The 16,527-nt window shown below is 37.5% G+C and overlaps 2 protein-coding genes across 3 annotated transcripts in view; one reads left to right on the plus strand and one right to left on the minus strand.

Moving 5' to 3' along the window:
* Positions 1 to 817: 817 nt before the first annotated feature.
* On the plus strand, positions 818 to 5,784 carry dda1 (DET1 and DDB1 associated 1). Of its 2 annotated transcripts, none has more exons than XM_038286470.1 (5): positions 818 to 1,162; positions 1,573 to 1,653; positions 4,007 to 4,058; positions 4,706 to 4,767; positions 5,105 to 5,784. In XM_038286470.1, the coding sequence occupies exons 1-5, from the start codon at positions 1,154 to 1,156 to the stop codon at positions 5,210 to 5,212; spliced, it is 312 nt and encodes a 103-aa protein (XP_038142398.1). In that variant the 5' UTR covers positions 818 to 1,153; the 3' UTR covers positions 5,213 to 5,784. The 2 variants fall into 2 exon arrangements, with proteins under 2 accessions (XP_038142398.1, XP_038142404.1); XM_038286476.1 differs by having other exon boundaries at positions 820 to 1,162; positions 5,108 to 5,784.
* A 4,979-nt stretch (positions 5,785 to 10,763) lies between these two features.
* ano8b (anoctamin 8b) overlaps positions 10,764 to 16,527 on the minus strand; it is a 56,104-nt gene continuing 50,340 nt past the window's right edge. Inside the window, exons 18-19 of the mRNA XM_038286488.1 lie at positions 13,849 to 13,959; positions 10,764 to 12,616 (exon numbers count right to left, since the gene is read on the minus strand). Of these exons, the coding sequence (XP_038142416.1) occupies positions 11,858 to 12,616; positions 13,849 to 13,959 (870 nt within the window). The 3' untranslated portion in view covers positions 10,764 to 11,857. The remainder of the gene's footprint in view (positions 12,617 to 13,848; positions 13,960 to 16,527) is intronic.

The following is a 16,527-nucleotide window of genomic DNA, read 5'->3' on the forward strand; positions in this document are numbered from 1 at the left end:
GCATACCACGCTTTTTAGAAATGTCTTTGAAAAAACATTATTTTCCTTATTTAATTATTGCCTTTTATTTTGTGTTAGTATGTGGAAAAAGAACACATCGAGATTGATGTTTTTAACCTACTTAAATGTGAAAGTGTCTAAAGGGTGCAGTTTTAGGGGCAAGGTGAGGCAAGTTCATTTTAGCAAGACAATAACATTTTAAAGTGTTGTACATGAAAAAACACAGGAAAGCAATGAAAATTGCCCTCCACTGGTACAGAGGTTATACACAATTACTGAGTTTGAATAATTAGAGAATAAGAATTATTAATTAAAATGATAAGATATTCATACAAATGACTAATAGAATTATTTATAATCAAATAAAAGAAAGTTGGACTACAGTTAAACTCATAATGTTTAGATGGCACAGTGAAAAAAACATTCTCACAAATAAATTGTTAATCTGGATTTAAATAAACTGAGGGTTCAGAGATTTTAAACTTTTATTGTAGATTATTCCAGATTAGGGGAGCATAAATGATTGAGATGTCTGAGCAATTGATACACTAACACCAAATCTGCAATGTGTTTCGGTGGTAAGCTATTCTGTGGTGTATAGGCTAACAGAATTATTCTAAAGCCATTTAAGTCGAGTCGACTATTTTAAGTATGTGAGCCAAACGATTTGGATCCATAAAAGAAACCTAATTCTCATCACTACTCATTCTATCGGAAACGAGGCTCGTCAACACGGCAGGTTGAGCTCTGTATTCCGATTGGCTGTCAGGTTCAGCTGTCGTCACTTCAATGCAAAAATTAACCAATAGCCGCTTAGTGGGCGTGGTTACGTAAACATCCTTGCTATTCAGCTATAACATTAGCCGAAGGGGTTGTATGTAAATAGCTTTACAAGCTTATAGAATGTCAACTTGGATTGTTTTTTGTGTGAGTGCTGTGTAAGTTTTGGTGAATTCCTGGACATATGTCTAAATATGGACACCAGAGGCTTTATGTAAAGGCTGATAGTTCTTTTTTTTCCTATAAAATCCGTCTGGTTAGCTGCCTAGCCTAGCCTGTTAGCTATTGCGGGGGCATTACGAGCAGCACAACAAACACCGAGTCAGGCCTCCTGGTCGGCGAGTCGACGTTACACATTCCTGCCGTCGTCATCATGGAGAAGGTACTTGTTGTACAACACGCTTGCTGTTTACGTTTTTAGCTCGAATACAAAGAATGTGTTGGGATAGCGCTCTGGTTTAATGTAGCATATTGCTAGCTGGGTTTTAGCCACACCTGCTTCGGTTCAGGCCAAACCGGCATTTTTATTCAACTACGCCTGATACAGAGTGAACCAATTCAGCTAACGATTCAGAGATGGCAGCTGAACACCGTTACCTTTCTAGGGTTTTATAAAGAGGCGATGAGAAATAGACTTTGATCTAAAAATCTTGTTGATGTCTTCAAATAACTAGTTTAAAAGGCGCCTGTTACACATTTCAACTAAATGAAAGTAAAGGAGTTTATATAAAAGTCTAAAGACCTGTAAAGATCCATATGATTTTTATAACCATAACCTATCTCTCCCCACAGGCTGATTTCTTGAAAGGACTCCCAGTTTACAATAAAAGCAACTTCAGCAGATTCCACGCAGACTCAGTTTGCAAAGCATCTGTAAGTAGCCTCTGTTATTACATAGGTGTTAAAAGATAAATTAGATCTAATGATTAATTGAAAATGTAGAAGTGGTAATAAATGGTCTTATAGTAAAGTAACACCACAGCTTTCTGCATCCCCGTAATTACACCAGTAAAGTAAAATCCCCCACATTTTAAACAATAGATCTCTAAAGGTCCCTGTTGTTGTTTTTCTCTGTAAAATTTCCTCAGGTTTAACTTTCTTGATGAACTTCCCTGTTCTGTATTTAATCTCTTATTTGTTATAATTACACAGGAGTCTTAGAAAAGGGTTAGTTTTTTTTTATCAGTAAAAATTAATATCAGGCCAGAGTCTTTACACAAATCTGCAGTTTAACCAAATTAAACTTTATTATTAATAGGAAGGATGTGACATATCTGCTATGAATATGGGAAAATTCATAAGACATGACTGGTTATAACAAGGAGCTCTTAGTAATAATAGGTGTTGTTACTAATGTGATGTAATGATGGGTTTGTTTGCTGCTGTTAAGCTAAATGCAGCAGCAGTAAGTGGTTGTAACTCAACAATGTAGATGGAGGATGAGCTTTTACTGTAAAAGCAACTAAATTGATCTTAAGGCAGTACTACATTTAGCCGTGACTTGGCAGCAATAGCAGGCTGAGGCAGGTGAGTTCTTTTAGCTGCTCCATTATATAGCCATTACAACGCTTTTAGATTTTCTACTGCAGATACCCTTCCTAATAAAACTTAAATTTGAACCTTCATCCCCAGTATCTAATACGTACACAGACTTTAGCTGCTATACTAAAAAATGACTAACAGTAGGTAGTTAATACATAAATAAAGAATTATAGTAGCCATAAATTAAATTTAAGTTTGGAAACACAGTTTTCTTACAGTTTTTTTAATCCATATGTTGTTCAGATAGATATTTGTGGGTATTTTTTAATTGAATATATTAACCCACCCATTGGAGTATAGGGAAGGAGAGCAGAGCTGCTGTATTTTTTCTTTGAGCCTTATTGCTGAGATCACTAATGATTGCCAAGTTCTATTTTGGATGCATCATTCTATGTTTTTTTTCCCCTCTTTAATACAATACTTTTTTTTTCTTTTTTTTTTCAATGTCCTCAGCCTCTTGGTGAATTCCTTTCCTCCTGAAATCACTGAAACAAAAATAATTATATTATATGAAAACTTCTGTTATGCAGCTATAACCTGGTCACAGCAAAAATCATAAATTGTCCTATCTGATGTGAGGAGGTGCCTTACAGCCCCTGGCAGGTAATCATATAAGGCCTACTCTAAAAGCAGTGGGCCAAATAAAATCCTTTAGTTTGTTTTTTTTAACCAACATTAAATTTTTTTCCATTATGATTGTGTTTATTTACCTGCAAGTTTTCTAAGTATGATATGAAGGGCAAGAAAGTTGATTAACTCTTTTCCAGATTTTGTAAAATCATTTATATATCACATAAAGAAATCTTCAATGATGGCACAATGCTACTGATTTGGTTCCTTGTTCAACTCTTTGCAAGTGAGACCAGTTCACACCGGCTTGCTTTTCCATCGCCTGTTTCTGATATGACTCTAAATATGTAAATGAACTCCCACGATGAATTATGGGTCCAGTCAGCTGTCTGCTGACAAAGTTATATGCAAACTGTTTTTCTCCTTTTTTGTGAAGACACAAGCAGAGCTCCACCTAAACAGGTAGCAACAAGTACAGAAGGCTGTGGCAGAAGGAAAAAGGCACGTAGCAAATTACATCAGACCATACTTTTGGCTTTTCTCTCTCATATTAGGGATCCAAATTTTAAAGTGAATTCCTTTTTGTCTGTTTTTTTGGGTGTTAGTTTGTCGTTTTTTTGCATTCTAGAAATCACAGTGCCCTAATTGGAGAGCTAACTCCTCAGCATCTGCAAAGGCAAGAGCAATATAAAACTCTTCCAAGGGGAAACTGAGGAATATAGTTGTTTTTTTCTGCAGCATTTGTGCCCCAAACCTCTAATGATGCTGCCCTGGAAAACTGCCCATATTTCCCTCAGTAAACAGCTGCCGCTGCTACACACAGTCATTCGGTTGCAATTGTTTTTCTATCTACTGTGTAACAACCATCATTGTTAAGGCTTGTTAACATATGAGTTTGAGGAAAAGGAGATTCTGTTCATTAACCATTAATCTATCTTTATTATTAATAGATTTAAAGTTAAAATTTGTTTAATGCATGTTATAAATTTAGATGTAGTTTTGTTGGGAAACTGAATATAGAAGTTATTCTCTGATAAAAACTGTTGAACGAATGAAGTAAATCTGAAAAAGTCTTTACTGTACTTTCTTAGTTCTTTCTGTTTTGTTTGTACAGAATCGACGGCCCTCTGTTTACCTTCCCACAAGGGAGTATCCGTCTGAACAGAGTGAGTACAACCACAACATCACACATTTATTTTAACAGCCTGGACTTTGGTGACTTTAATGTTCAGAGTATAAACAGCATCAACACAATTAATGACTTTGAAGCTGTAATTTGTTGGTTGTATATTGCTTAAAAGAAGCTACTAAGGATATTTAGGGACTTAAAGGTCAGATTGTGGGTTTGTGGAATAAATTGTAGGAAACATGCGAAAGGAAGGGGTAAGCAAAAAAAAAAAAGAAAAAATGTAGATGCAAAGTTTGTACAGGTGACATCAGGAAAGCCCCGATAGCCCAGTAAATAGATTTAATCTTCCTGTCCTCTGGGAGGTGCCACAGCCTCTGGACCAAAACATAGCAATAACCTGTATATATCTATAGTAGCAGTTATTCTATGCATAAAGCCTTTTAAAAAGACATTTACTGCTCTGTAAATATCTGCATATATCTTTGCTGAAGCACATTAGGTTAGATGCAGTCTGCATTCTGTTGCCTTCTACTTTTGAAATGGGGAATGGGATTGAAGTTCTGATGTCTGTGTCTTTATTAAGATTTTATATTATTGATATTCTATTTTCCTTGTGAGTAGTTAAAACTGTGTAAAGTTAACCACCATGCTCTTTTGTTTATCTCATATGTTTGTTGGTTACAGTTATTGTAACAGAGAAAACCAACATCCTCCTGCGTTTCCTGCATCAGCAGTGGGACAAAAAGGTGATTCCTTTCTTAATTATTTTTTTATCTTAATTACATCACAGACTCTCATATCTGTTGTGTGGTAGCTGGATAATCACTTGTACTATGACGGAGTACTAGGGTAAACTTGTAATTTTACGACTTTATTCTTGTAATTTTATGACTTTATTCTTGTAATTTTATGACTTTATTCTTGTAATTTTACAATTTCATTCTTGTGATTTTACAATTTTATATTCATTATTTTACGACTTTATTGTCATAATATTACGACTTTTTTCTCGAAATAAAAAAAAAAAAATCTCCAACCTGGTACTTCCTTGTACCGACCTTTCTAAAACGTTTTGTTTTTAAGCAGAATGCAGCAAAGAAGAGGGAACAGGAACAAGGCGAAGCGGACAGCCCAGCACCTCCGAGGAAAATCGCCAGGACAGACAGCCAAGAGATGAATGAGGATTCATAAAGTGTGTGTTTGTGTGTGAGGGGATGAGGATGCGTGTGCACATCCAGGGTGTAGCCAATGTGAAGCAATGAACACAGAAAAGTTGGGTGAACCCGAATAAAAACGTGGTAGCTGTGAAAAGAGGTGCACTGATCAGGGTTTTCCCGGCTGACTGTGTTAAGGTTGGGTCAGAATCCATCTAAATGTACGTTTTTTTTACTTTGGCTCTGACAGTCCGAACATGTTGACTCCTCTCCATGTGAGCCAGAACGCCTGTAAGTGTTTGTATGCATGTGAATGTGTGTTCTGTATGCCTGACCTGAGCGACTATTGAGTGTGTAGATTTAAAATGGAGATAGACTGGACAGGAAAGGTCAGACTCTACTTTAAGAGATAAACATGTAGTTCTGTCACCTGCAGCGTCCTCTATGATCCATATGAACATTTTCTTACTCTTTTAATTTTATTGCCACTTGTCGTTGAGCCAGCCGGCAGTGCCCACTCTGCTTCACTGCCCACTTTTTAGCCACTGGGGGGCGCTTCAGCATCCCTAAAAACCCAGTCTAACAAAGAATGCACTGTGACAAAGAGCACAAAGAGGAGCAATTTCTTCTAAAATCTCCCCCATGTAAGATCTGTGAATATATCCCTGTGTGCTGTATATTCTGGGACCATTGCTCGTAGGGTTTAGGGTGTTAATGTGTCTGAGATGCATTTTAAATCTAGCATCTCGCTAACTATGGCTACAGACAGCAGTTGATTTTCTTAGAGGGAGGAATTTGGATATATTCAGACCTTTAACAGCACAGATAGTAATAAAAATATCCAATTACATGAGAGGATGGGTGGAGAGGGCTTTATTTAACTTTTCCCTAAATAAATAAAACCAGAACAAGTTTGTGTTTCACTAAATAAAAACATACCCCTGGATACAACAAGAAAAAGATGCAACCCAGTGGATGTTATCTCGCTTGCATGTTGTTGTTTTAACTGCTGGATGTTATGTTGCATAACTGAAGGGGGGGTTGTGATGACGTCTTGTATCAGCTTAGAGGCCTTACAACTGCTCATCGTGGGTCGGATCCCCTCAGCTGCCGTGGCTCGAAGGTGTTCTCCAGATTCGCGTGTTTTTTTGTTTGAGTTCGAGCATGAATAAACGCAGAGCGATGTTTGAAAGGGATCTTTTATTATTTCCAGCCACATAACGCACATCAAGCATGGACAGTAGCGTTCAGTCCCAGTCCTGCTTTCAGGTGATTCTGGTGGTTTAGGCTCCACCGCTGCAATGAAGCTACTTGCTCTTATCACTGCCCGGCAGTCACGTTGAACTTTCCTGATCTTTTATCCGACGATGCAGCAGTGTACAGCTCCAGTGTTTTTTTTTTGTTTTTTTTATTAATTATAAAACATATACTTCTGCTTTGATAGACTGTTCAGCTCCACCCTAAGCCTTGCTCCCATACTGTGTGTTTGATCAGATGTTCTGTTAAGCTTTGCTTAAATAAAGCCTGATTGAAACTTGTTTCCTCTTTTTAACATGTATTTATTACCAACCATAAGAAGTCGGATCTCATGGAACTGGGTAAAGAGAAAGAACATGAAGGACTGAGGGATCTGATAAATAATACATGGTTGCATAGAACATTCTGGTCCTACTCTTATTTAATGATTATACAGTATCATCATATCATGCAGCAGGATAACTCAAGCTTTCTTTTGGTCAAATTACAACTCCAAATGTGTGGTTTTCTTTTTGTTTTTTTGTTTTTTACACACATCAGGATATTTTAAGTGATTTTTTTTTTCTGGTCATATTTAGCTTTGGTTTGTGTTCACTTAAAATTATTGATTTCTTCCTCTCAGATCGACAAATGTCTGTCCAGCATTTCCTGACAATGTAACTCATTTAATATTTTATTTGATCACAAAGAGAAAATGGATGCTCCAGTAATGAGTTTAAGATGTTAACTGTTTGCAGGATCTAATGTAATGGTCTGTCTTACAGACACATGGAGAACCCTTTGAATGATGACACTTGTTGTTTAACTGTCTTCTAGAGGATGTTCACAGTTCTTCTTTTATTATGAAGAATTCTGTGTGAAATCATCTCCAGAGGATATAGAGGAGCTCCTAAAACAGAAATGGCCTTCTTTATTAGCTTGTTTAGCTTCTTTAATTCATTTGCTCTGATTCAAGTTTTTTATTCCAGCATTTTTATTGTCATTGATGCTGTTAACTCTGCAGATTAAGGCAGAAAAGATCAGTCTCCACAACAAATGATATGCATCACTATAAAATCAGTAAAAATTTCGGAAATTAAGTGTATTTACCCTAAATTTGAGTAGGTAAATAGTTTGCCAACGAAATTAGTATTTTTACTCATAGAATTAGATAATATGCACTTAAAATAAGAAAATGCAATTATGTTTTAATTTAAGAGTAAATTGTCTTGTTCCATCGGCAAACTGTCTCTTTTACCTCCTCAATCCAAGAAAAAACTCTTATTTTAAGAAAAAATTACTTATCTAGATTTTGATTTTTTTTTCCAATGTTGCTGCAAACACTGAAAGTACAGCCTCCTCTGTCTTTTCTTATGGACGACTTGGCAGTTGCGTTTCCAGTGGAGTCTGTTCAGCTTCAGCATGTTTATTGGTTAGATCTCACACCATTAAACCTTCACATCTGGGCCTCAGAACCTATCCTCCCTCCTGAACAAATATATCCATGAAAGTAGGACCTTCAGGTATCTCTTGATAACTTCCTTTAATTTTCTCTCAATCCAACAGAGGAAGCAGTTTTTGCAGTGTGCCTTCAACTGACCTAGTTTGTGAATTAATCCAACAGAAGCCTGCAGATGTGTTTTCCCAATATATCAACAAGGCATAATAATCTTAGTGTACGAAAACATTTGATTGAAGAAGCTAAAAAAACCAAACATTTTTTTTGCCTTTTAGCAAATAGAAATTATTTGGGTAATCTTCTCAGACCTAAGACGTGAATAAAAGACAATCACGGTTTAAAGTTAAAAAAAAGTTTTAAGGGGTTTAAAACCTTTACCAAACACTGTCTTCTCCTGCAGGTAAAATGTTTTCTACCGATTTCTTCTCCTTGAAACCCACTTGAGGAACCATGAAAGGCCCCTTTCATCTGGTCAACAGGGAAATATCTAAAACAAAATCCAACACATTCAAAGCATTTGAAAAGAGTTTTATTAACTATTCTTTTCAGATTTTACAAAAATATGACAAAATAAATTAAAAGAAATAAATAAACCCATTTCCCAGTATTTGTCTTTAAAAGATCTTTTTTTTTCTTCTCTTTTATACATTGGAAGAGCATTTGATGTCATTTCTGTGAGACTTTTATGAAAACGTCATTGTTTTGAGGTTAGGGTCGGTGGGTTCTCACAAAGCTGTAGTGAGAACCTCACCTGTTCACACCCAACCTTAACATCTAGAGCGTGATGCATTTGATAAATCCACCCAGTTCCCCTGCACTGATTCCCCATCGGATCGAAGATGGTAAAAGCTAAGAGAGGATGAGCTTCCTTCGGTGGATGCCTGTGCTCAGCCTTTTCTCTATAGTCCCTCCTCCATTCTCAATGGTTTCCTCATGCCTCCAGTATCTAATGAAGACAAATTATTTTGATGGTTGTTGTTTCAAACTGGAAAAAGTGAAAATGTCTGCACAGGAAAATGTAATGCTTTAGCAAACAGCCCAAACCCAGCCTCTTCTTGAATATTTAAAGCATTTACACATGATGAAGATGGGACTCTTAATGCATTGTGATGTTCTTCATCCCTGAAATCCAAATGCAGCAAACTGGGAGTGTTTTTTTATGAGACTGAGCTCCATAAAATCTAAATTGCTGCACTGCTTCCCTACAACAATTCATATCCCAGCCTCCAAACAGTACACACAAAGACAGAATATATGCCTCTCATCCTGGGTACGCCTAGTTTACATTTAAAATGGACAGTGTCCAGAGAAACTGAAGTGAACACACTTATACTGACGGTTAAATGATGTTGCAGCATGAGTTATCCTGTGTTTTTCTGTATTGCCTAAATTCTTTTATTATTCAAAACTGGTCTAAAAAGGCAGATGCAACAGAAAAAGATTATTTTAATGAAGCAGTGGAAATAAAGAGTAAAGAAAGGTTGGAAAAAAAAAAGCTAGAACTAAATGCGGGCGATGTCGATCTACAGTATCAGCTTCCATTCACTGTTATTGCCAAAGTCCTTATCGGAGGTGAAAGTGTGTAAATGCATAGTTAATGTTTCCCTCTGTCAGCCCACAGAACAGTTCAGCGGCCTCTGAAACATGGAAGATGTGTGTCAGACGTTGTGATGATGCACTTCCATCTCATAATGCACCCATTGATTCAACCAGTGCTGCTGCGCATTGATGCCCACAGTCTGGTGATATTTATGGTCTTTTTTATAAGCTGGCACCACCTTCTGGAGGCCACGCAGAAGGGAAATAATAATAATGACTTACTGTGTTTTAGATGACGGATTTACATGAAGTTAACTGATAACAGATAATATAAGCAATAATACAACAGGAGCTTTAGAAACCATCTTTTTATGACCCTCCTCTTATATGTTGGTGTAAACAAAACAACAAGTAAAGCAACTAGCGGGTTGTTTAGGTCTCCAACATGATTCACTTTTTGCATTTTCTCCTCTATTTTTGTTTGTTTTCGGTTTCTTAATCTGTTGTGGAATAGTGTACACTTTGAGTTAACAGCATTTCCCAAAAAACAGTTTGTTTAAAAAAAAATGCCTAAAGAGAATAAAAGAAGTGGATATTTTTTTTAAAATTTACCTTGGTGTTAAAAACAATCATGTTCTCACATAAAAAAGAAAAAGAAAATTTACACTGTCTGATGTCTTTAATAGTACTTCTAAAAATAAATGTGTTCTAATTGAGTCTACTTTTAATATATCCTTTATTAGACTTGACATAATATTTTGTTTCTCTGGGGTAGAAATATGATGGGACTCACATCTCTGTCTCTCTTGCTAATGGAAGTAAAAAAAAAAACAATCTCAAGAGATCACTTAAAAAACTACCTCTTAAGGTCCCCAAGTCTCCATAAAAGGAACTATGGGGGTATTTCAGAAAGAAAAGATTTGTCTTTCCTGTTGCTGGGACTTTAATTGACCCCACTTGGTTTGGTCAGATGTTTTGTCAACAAACAATTAACTTGGGTTGGTGGTTAAATATTGAATTTGCTGAAAAACAGTTCATTCCCACTATTGGGTAAAGGGGTGGATGTGTGATCCTGTGGGACTGTGTTGCTACTAGAGGCCATGAGAACCATGTTAGAATGTAACATATCATGAAATACGACAAAAAAAATTTGAGGTTTCTATCAGTGGGAAAATAGTCCAAAACATTTGACTAAATGGTCCAAGGCCATCTTAGTCCCAAGAGCTAAATCCTGATTAAACAGAAAAGAGCATGAGAGGAAGCAGGACACTGGAACACTGAATTCTCATCCCTAAAATAGCTTTTTCTGAATTTTATTTCTAAATCTATAAAAAAAAAAAAAAAAAAAAAAAAAAAACTTTCCCCTAAAGCTATAACTGCTGGCTCAATCAACCATTATCAAGATGCATTCATTTTAAGGCTTTTACACATCCTTACTATGAGGAGCCAATAAATGAGGAAGGTGCAGAGGAGGATTTATTATATTGGAATAAAAACAGGTTTTTGCATAACTCTGTGAATCAGGCTGGAGCCCAGCTTGTTGTCAGGTCGTTTGAGTTTAGCTCAACTGTCTTCTCTTTAACTCTGGACTCATTTAGCCAAGTCTGGCTGGTGTGTTTGGAACAAAGCGCCATCTGTGTTTACCCGCTTCTCTACGGGCTTGGATGCAGAACAGCTCGCAACAGGCATCCATGCTCCACTTTCTCCACCGTCACCTTCACCCGTCGCCTTCTTCTCCCCTTCCCTTCTTAAATTTCTCCTGGGAAAAATACTGAAACGAGCAATTTGGCTTACTAAGCTAATTACTTTCTTCTTTCGTCTGTTACAGAAAGGGAAGGAAACTGAACGCTCAGACGTCAACTCTGTTTTAAAAACAAAAGCTGGTGATTTTATCAGGGAAAACAGATTTCATGTTACTGCTAAGAAATATTAAAACACTGACTGATATTGCTTTTCCATTTACCCACTTCATTATAAAAGAGAAAGGCCCAGAAACTCCTCACAATAAAAAGAAGAGATAAAATGTTTACTTGCTTTAAGAAGCATGAAGTCTGGAAATATTTCCATCTGGTTTTTTAATCTGCTTCTTGGGCTGTCTCGTCACGCCAGGCCATCAAGATGCTTACAATTTCTGAATGAAGGAACCCAGGAAACATAGCTCTCTGCTTTAAAGGCTTAAATAGTCGAAACGCAGCTCATGCATTTCTTAACGTATTGCAGAAAAGGAAGAATTTGAGTGAGTGTGTTTTAGTCGGTCATGACAGAATCTACATCTGTCGTAGAAAGCCAGATTATGTTTGTCTCTCTGCAATAAAGCAGACAGCAACAACAGTCGCCTTTCGTCTGATTCATTTCTATCGGTTTGCTTCCAGTACCTTGGTCAGGCCTTTTTTCTCACAGTAAGCACATCAACTCTGGTTGATGTGTAGTTTTCACTCTCCTGAGCCACTAGATTTTAGAGCTGGTTAGGTCCAAGTCAGCGGCATGTCCATTCTCAGATCCCTCGACCGGAGGTGAGGGGATCTCGTCAGGAACGCCGTTTAAGTCGGACCGGGATGGTTGTCTTTCTGACGTCTGTGACGATGATCCATCACCGGGTCTGGGCAGCGGAGCCCCATTCACACATGTCCCCCCTTCAGATTTCCCAAAGTTAAACAGTTTTCCAGAGTTGAAGGCCTTACTGGGTGACTGAGAACGCTCCTGAGAGCTGCTACCTGATGATGAAGATGATGAAGATGCTGCTGCGTTAGTGGCCGCTGCAGAGGAGGACGAGGAGGCGGCTGCTCCTTCCTTCTTGTTCTCGGGTGACTTGAGGAACTTGAAGCTGAGAAACCCGGGTAGCTTGGGCTCGCTTCCGGTGGGCGACTGAGGGGAGCGGGCTCCACTTGAGGAGAACTTACTCTGCAGTGGGATGATCTGCTTTAGCTTCATCACATTGTTGTTTGCCAGCAGGGAGCTGGGCCTCTTGGGTTTATCAGAACCACTAGCTCCTCCTCCCCCTCCACCGCCACCGCTGCCTCCAGAACGAGATTTGCTTCCGTGATTCTTGTCGTGGTGATGGTCTGTGGAGGAGTCACCTTTGCTGTCATCCCGCTCCCGCTCCCGCTCCCTGCGCGCCATGTGCTCTGCCTGCCTCTGCCTCTCCTCCTCCTCCCTCTTCCTCCTCTGCAGCTGCTGGTAATGCTGCTGTGCCTGCCGCTCATGCTTCTGCAGAGGAAGGGGGGTAAAGGTGTTTACTAGATCAGCATTAACTCTGCTAACTATTCGAATATTGCTGTGCTGCTCCCCATCTAACAAATCCCCTCACTGCAGGAGAAAGGCTGCACTGCAGAGTTTCTTTCATTATGTTGAGCTGTTAAGCATGTTGCTTCCATAAGTTAAATACAAATCAGGTGAAGAGGAATCAATTTCCCCACAAACAAAACAAACACGTAGGGTGCTGCAGTAAAAGTAGCATCCTGAAATAGATCATATATCCATCCATCCATCCATCCATCCATCCATCCATCCATCCATCCATCCATCCATCCATCCATCCATCCATCCATCCATCCATCCATCCATCCATCCATCCATCCATCCATCCATCCATCCATCCATCCATCCATCCATATAGAGCATGATTTTAACTGTGTTTTGTTACCAAATATCAAAAACATGTATTGGGCATTTCGATTTAACATCCCCAAGACAAACCTTTATAGTTAAGGGTAATCTTTACAGCTACAGCTGCAGGTCTAATACACTAAGTAACACCTGTTATTTTCAGCTGATGACAGTTTAGGTTTTTTTCTTAGGTGATAAACTGAACAGAGCTCTGTGTTTAGGATTAAGCAACTGTATGGTGCTGTTGATGGCGTAACGACACAACAATAGGCCCGTAAGCAATATTATGTGGGTGGGCCCCATATGAAGTACAACACGTGATAAAGGTTCAGGATACGGCGACAGTTCCATAAATCGTCTAAGAAGATACAATTATGCAATTCTCAGTAGTATCTGATTGAGTAGTATCCGAATGGCAGCCACTTCCCTGCAAATCCCAGCAAAATCTCCTCCAACTTCCAGCCACTGGAGTGACCCCCCTTCTTCTCCTGGGCGTGCATATTTTTGTAATCTGATTCCACCCTTTTATTGAATTAAAGGGTCTTAAGATCTTGATGTACAAAAACATGACAGAATATTTTAGTACAAAGATTGCTATTTAAAAAGGAATAGTGGGGGACCAGCCAAGGACCTATCAAGGAAAGGAAAGGAAATTTTGAATGGCTACTACTGTAGTTGGAACACTAACGGGATAACTTGCTTTTAGCCTAAGATCTGGCTTCACCATAAAGCAGAGCAGCACCCAGAGGCAGTAGCCATGCCAGCAGGGAGCTGCCAGCAGGCAGTACCCTAAAATATTCCCGGCACCTCTTACAAACATCCTCCTACTTTACCTTAAAGGCCTCCCTACGCTGGTAATCCAGCTTCGCCATCTCCTCTTTGACCCATGTAGGGACGTCAGGGATGGCCACATGGATGATGTACTTCAGGAGAATAGCAAAGTGCTTAAAGAGACAAAGGGAAAAAAGGCATATGAAACACATTTTGAAAACGCATTCCTGATATGAATGGTTTATGTTCTATTCAGACATGAAAAAAATTATACGTATTGATTCAAAAAACTAATTTTACTCAAACTAATAGCAGCACCAAAATCTGTGGGCTGTAAAATGTCCTTCTGGTTATGCTTGACTTCTTAATCAGGCCAGAACAGAGCCGCAAGCTGTTCTTGTCTTTCAGACACAAACAGCAGCAGAGTGCAGAGCGGACCAAGGTAAAATAAAAAAATAAAAAACACTGGCAGAAGCAGCAGCAGAGACATACATTCAAGTTAGGTCTGGAGTGATCAATCGAGTGTTGAAGTAAATGGGAACTATTTCAGCAATCAAATGAATGAATGATGTAAAACTTTTGTGAATATTTTCTTATGGAATCCCTGAAGTGAAGTTTTAGCTTCACCTTCTTCAAATTAAACAACAATTTACTGTCAGATTAGTTGGTTAATAAAGAAATATCTATAGAATAATTAATTAGCAAAATTATAACTTATTACAGCCCTAATTTAAGTTGGCTATAAGAGGAATTTATTTTTATATTTTGCTGGGATGGTAATAGCTTTTTAACTTTTACTTGTTTATAGGTAAAAACTTCATCAAAGTGCCCAATAGACACTTTATTAGAAGGCAAGGCAAATTTATTTGTATAGCACAATTCAGTACAAAGACAATGCAAAGTGCTTTACATGATTAAAATACAGGAAGATAAAACAGAATCAAAGCAAGTAGGAAAAAAAAAAAAAAAAAAAAAATGCAGAAACAAAAAAGAATATCAAAAACAGTTGGACTAAAGAAAATATGTTTTAGTTGAACTGTTTAACTAGAACAGTCGAAGAAGTGTTCAAGAGGAAAAGCTTCAGCTTCCCCATCTATGTCAGTGGTCCTTTGATTAAGGCACATAACCCAAAAAGGGTTAACAATATAGCTACTGCAACACTGCTCTGATTGGTTGTTTAAAAATAAAGTGCTCAAAATCTACATTAATTATCCTGAATATGTGTATAAACTGAACTTATGATGCATCCCTTCAGTATACCTAATGAATGGCTCATCAACAGGTATCTCTAGAGCTGCATGGCGTGTTGATGAGGGGATTTAGTGATTCGGCTCAGTAGAGATGCATTTAAAGGTTGCAGGATAATAGCTCTCAAGGACTGGACTTGGTCACACCTAATGCAGGATAATGTTTAGAAAACATGAACTGTTGAAGCTCATCTCTACAAAAATGGCAGGACCTAACTCTATCAGCGGCACTGACCCTTTTAAGCTCATCTAATCATGCAATAAAATATGTTACAAGGAAAAGAACACAGACTGTCAGCTTTTTGGTATTTCAGATCACATAAGGACTTAATGTTATTTTATACAAGTAGTTAAAAAATATTTGTATAATGTTTTAACCAGACACAACATGTGTTTCTTTAATTTTTTTAGGGTAATTAGGAGGGGAAGCAGTGAAGATTGTTGACGGATGTTTTGATCGTACAGCACACTTTTTGATTTTTCCTCAATTCTGTTAGTTCTTAACTTTCTGGTTTCCTTTCAAAGCCTAGTAGATAGAGCAAGGTGTTGATGCTGGTTCAAATGTTTCCGTTAATACTCCCTGGTTCCATTTAGTGTGTTCAGCTTGGTGCTCCTTGAGGGGGAAAGGTGAAATGAGGATAAATTGGGGGAAAATATAGAAATAAAAAGAACACCCTATATTAACTGTCTTGCCTCAGTTTTTACCCATTTAAGTTATTAGAGATGTTTTGTTATATGAAACATTTGGAATCTTTAGATCTTCTGCTTGTGAGTTGCTTATTATGGCAAAATTAAAAACTGAAATTATCATGTTTGCATTCAAAATTCATCACACTTGGAAAACAATGGTCTATAAATATTGCATTTCTAACAGTCCTTTTCAATATTAATGCTGTGTGCACTGATCTTGTGATAATATGCAGTATTTGAAACGCCGTGCCGCCTTAGGCAAGGCCTCACAGAACTGGAAACGAGAGAGTGCTGAAAGTTTGTTTTAGTTTTGCATTTTTAAGGTTGAAATAATATAAAATTATTTAAAGGTGTTTTTAGGTTAATAATTTAACATTACTTGCACAGTTTTTAACCTTCTGTCCATTTTTACTTATGCATTTATTCTACTTCAAGTGTAAAATTTTCTTATATGTATATGTGTATCCCATTATTTGTCACGTCTATTTACCCTATATTACACAAACATTTTTTCTTTCTGTTGCTGTTCTAAGTGTGGATTTTTGTTATTAAAATAAAGTATATTAATATATAGTATATTGGTAAGTATTGATTATTTCAAATGTAATTTTATCATTTCAAATAATTTCATTTTCAATAGTTCAGAATAGTGATGCACCAACATAACTTTTTTTATACTGATACAGATTATTCGATCACTATATATGCCACAAATGTATTATTTATATTTGGGGGGCAGATTCTTGAAGATGATATTGTTTTTTTCATCTATTTACTTGATATAAATGACAAGATGATATTGTA

This window comes from Cyprinodon tularosa, unplaced genomic scaffold, assembly GCF_016077235.1.
Source record: "Cyprinodon tularosa strain WSP-4 unplaced genomic scaffold, ASM1607723v1 ctg106, whole genome shotgun sequence".
Lineage (NCBI taxonomy): Eukaryota > Metazoa > Chordata > Actinopteri > Cyprinodontiformes > Cyprinodontidae > Cyprinodon > Cyprinodon tularosa.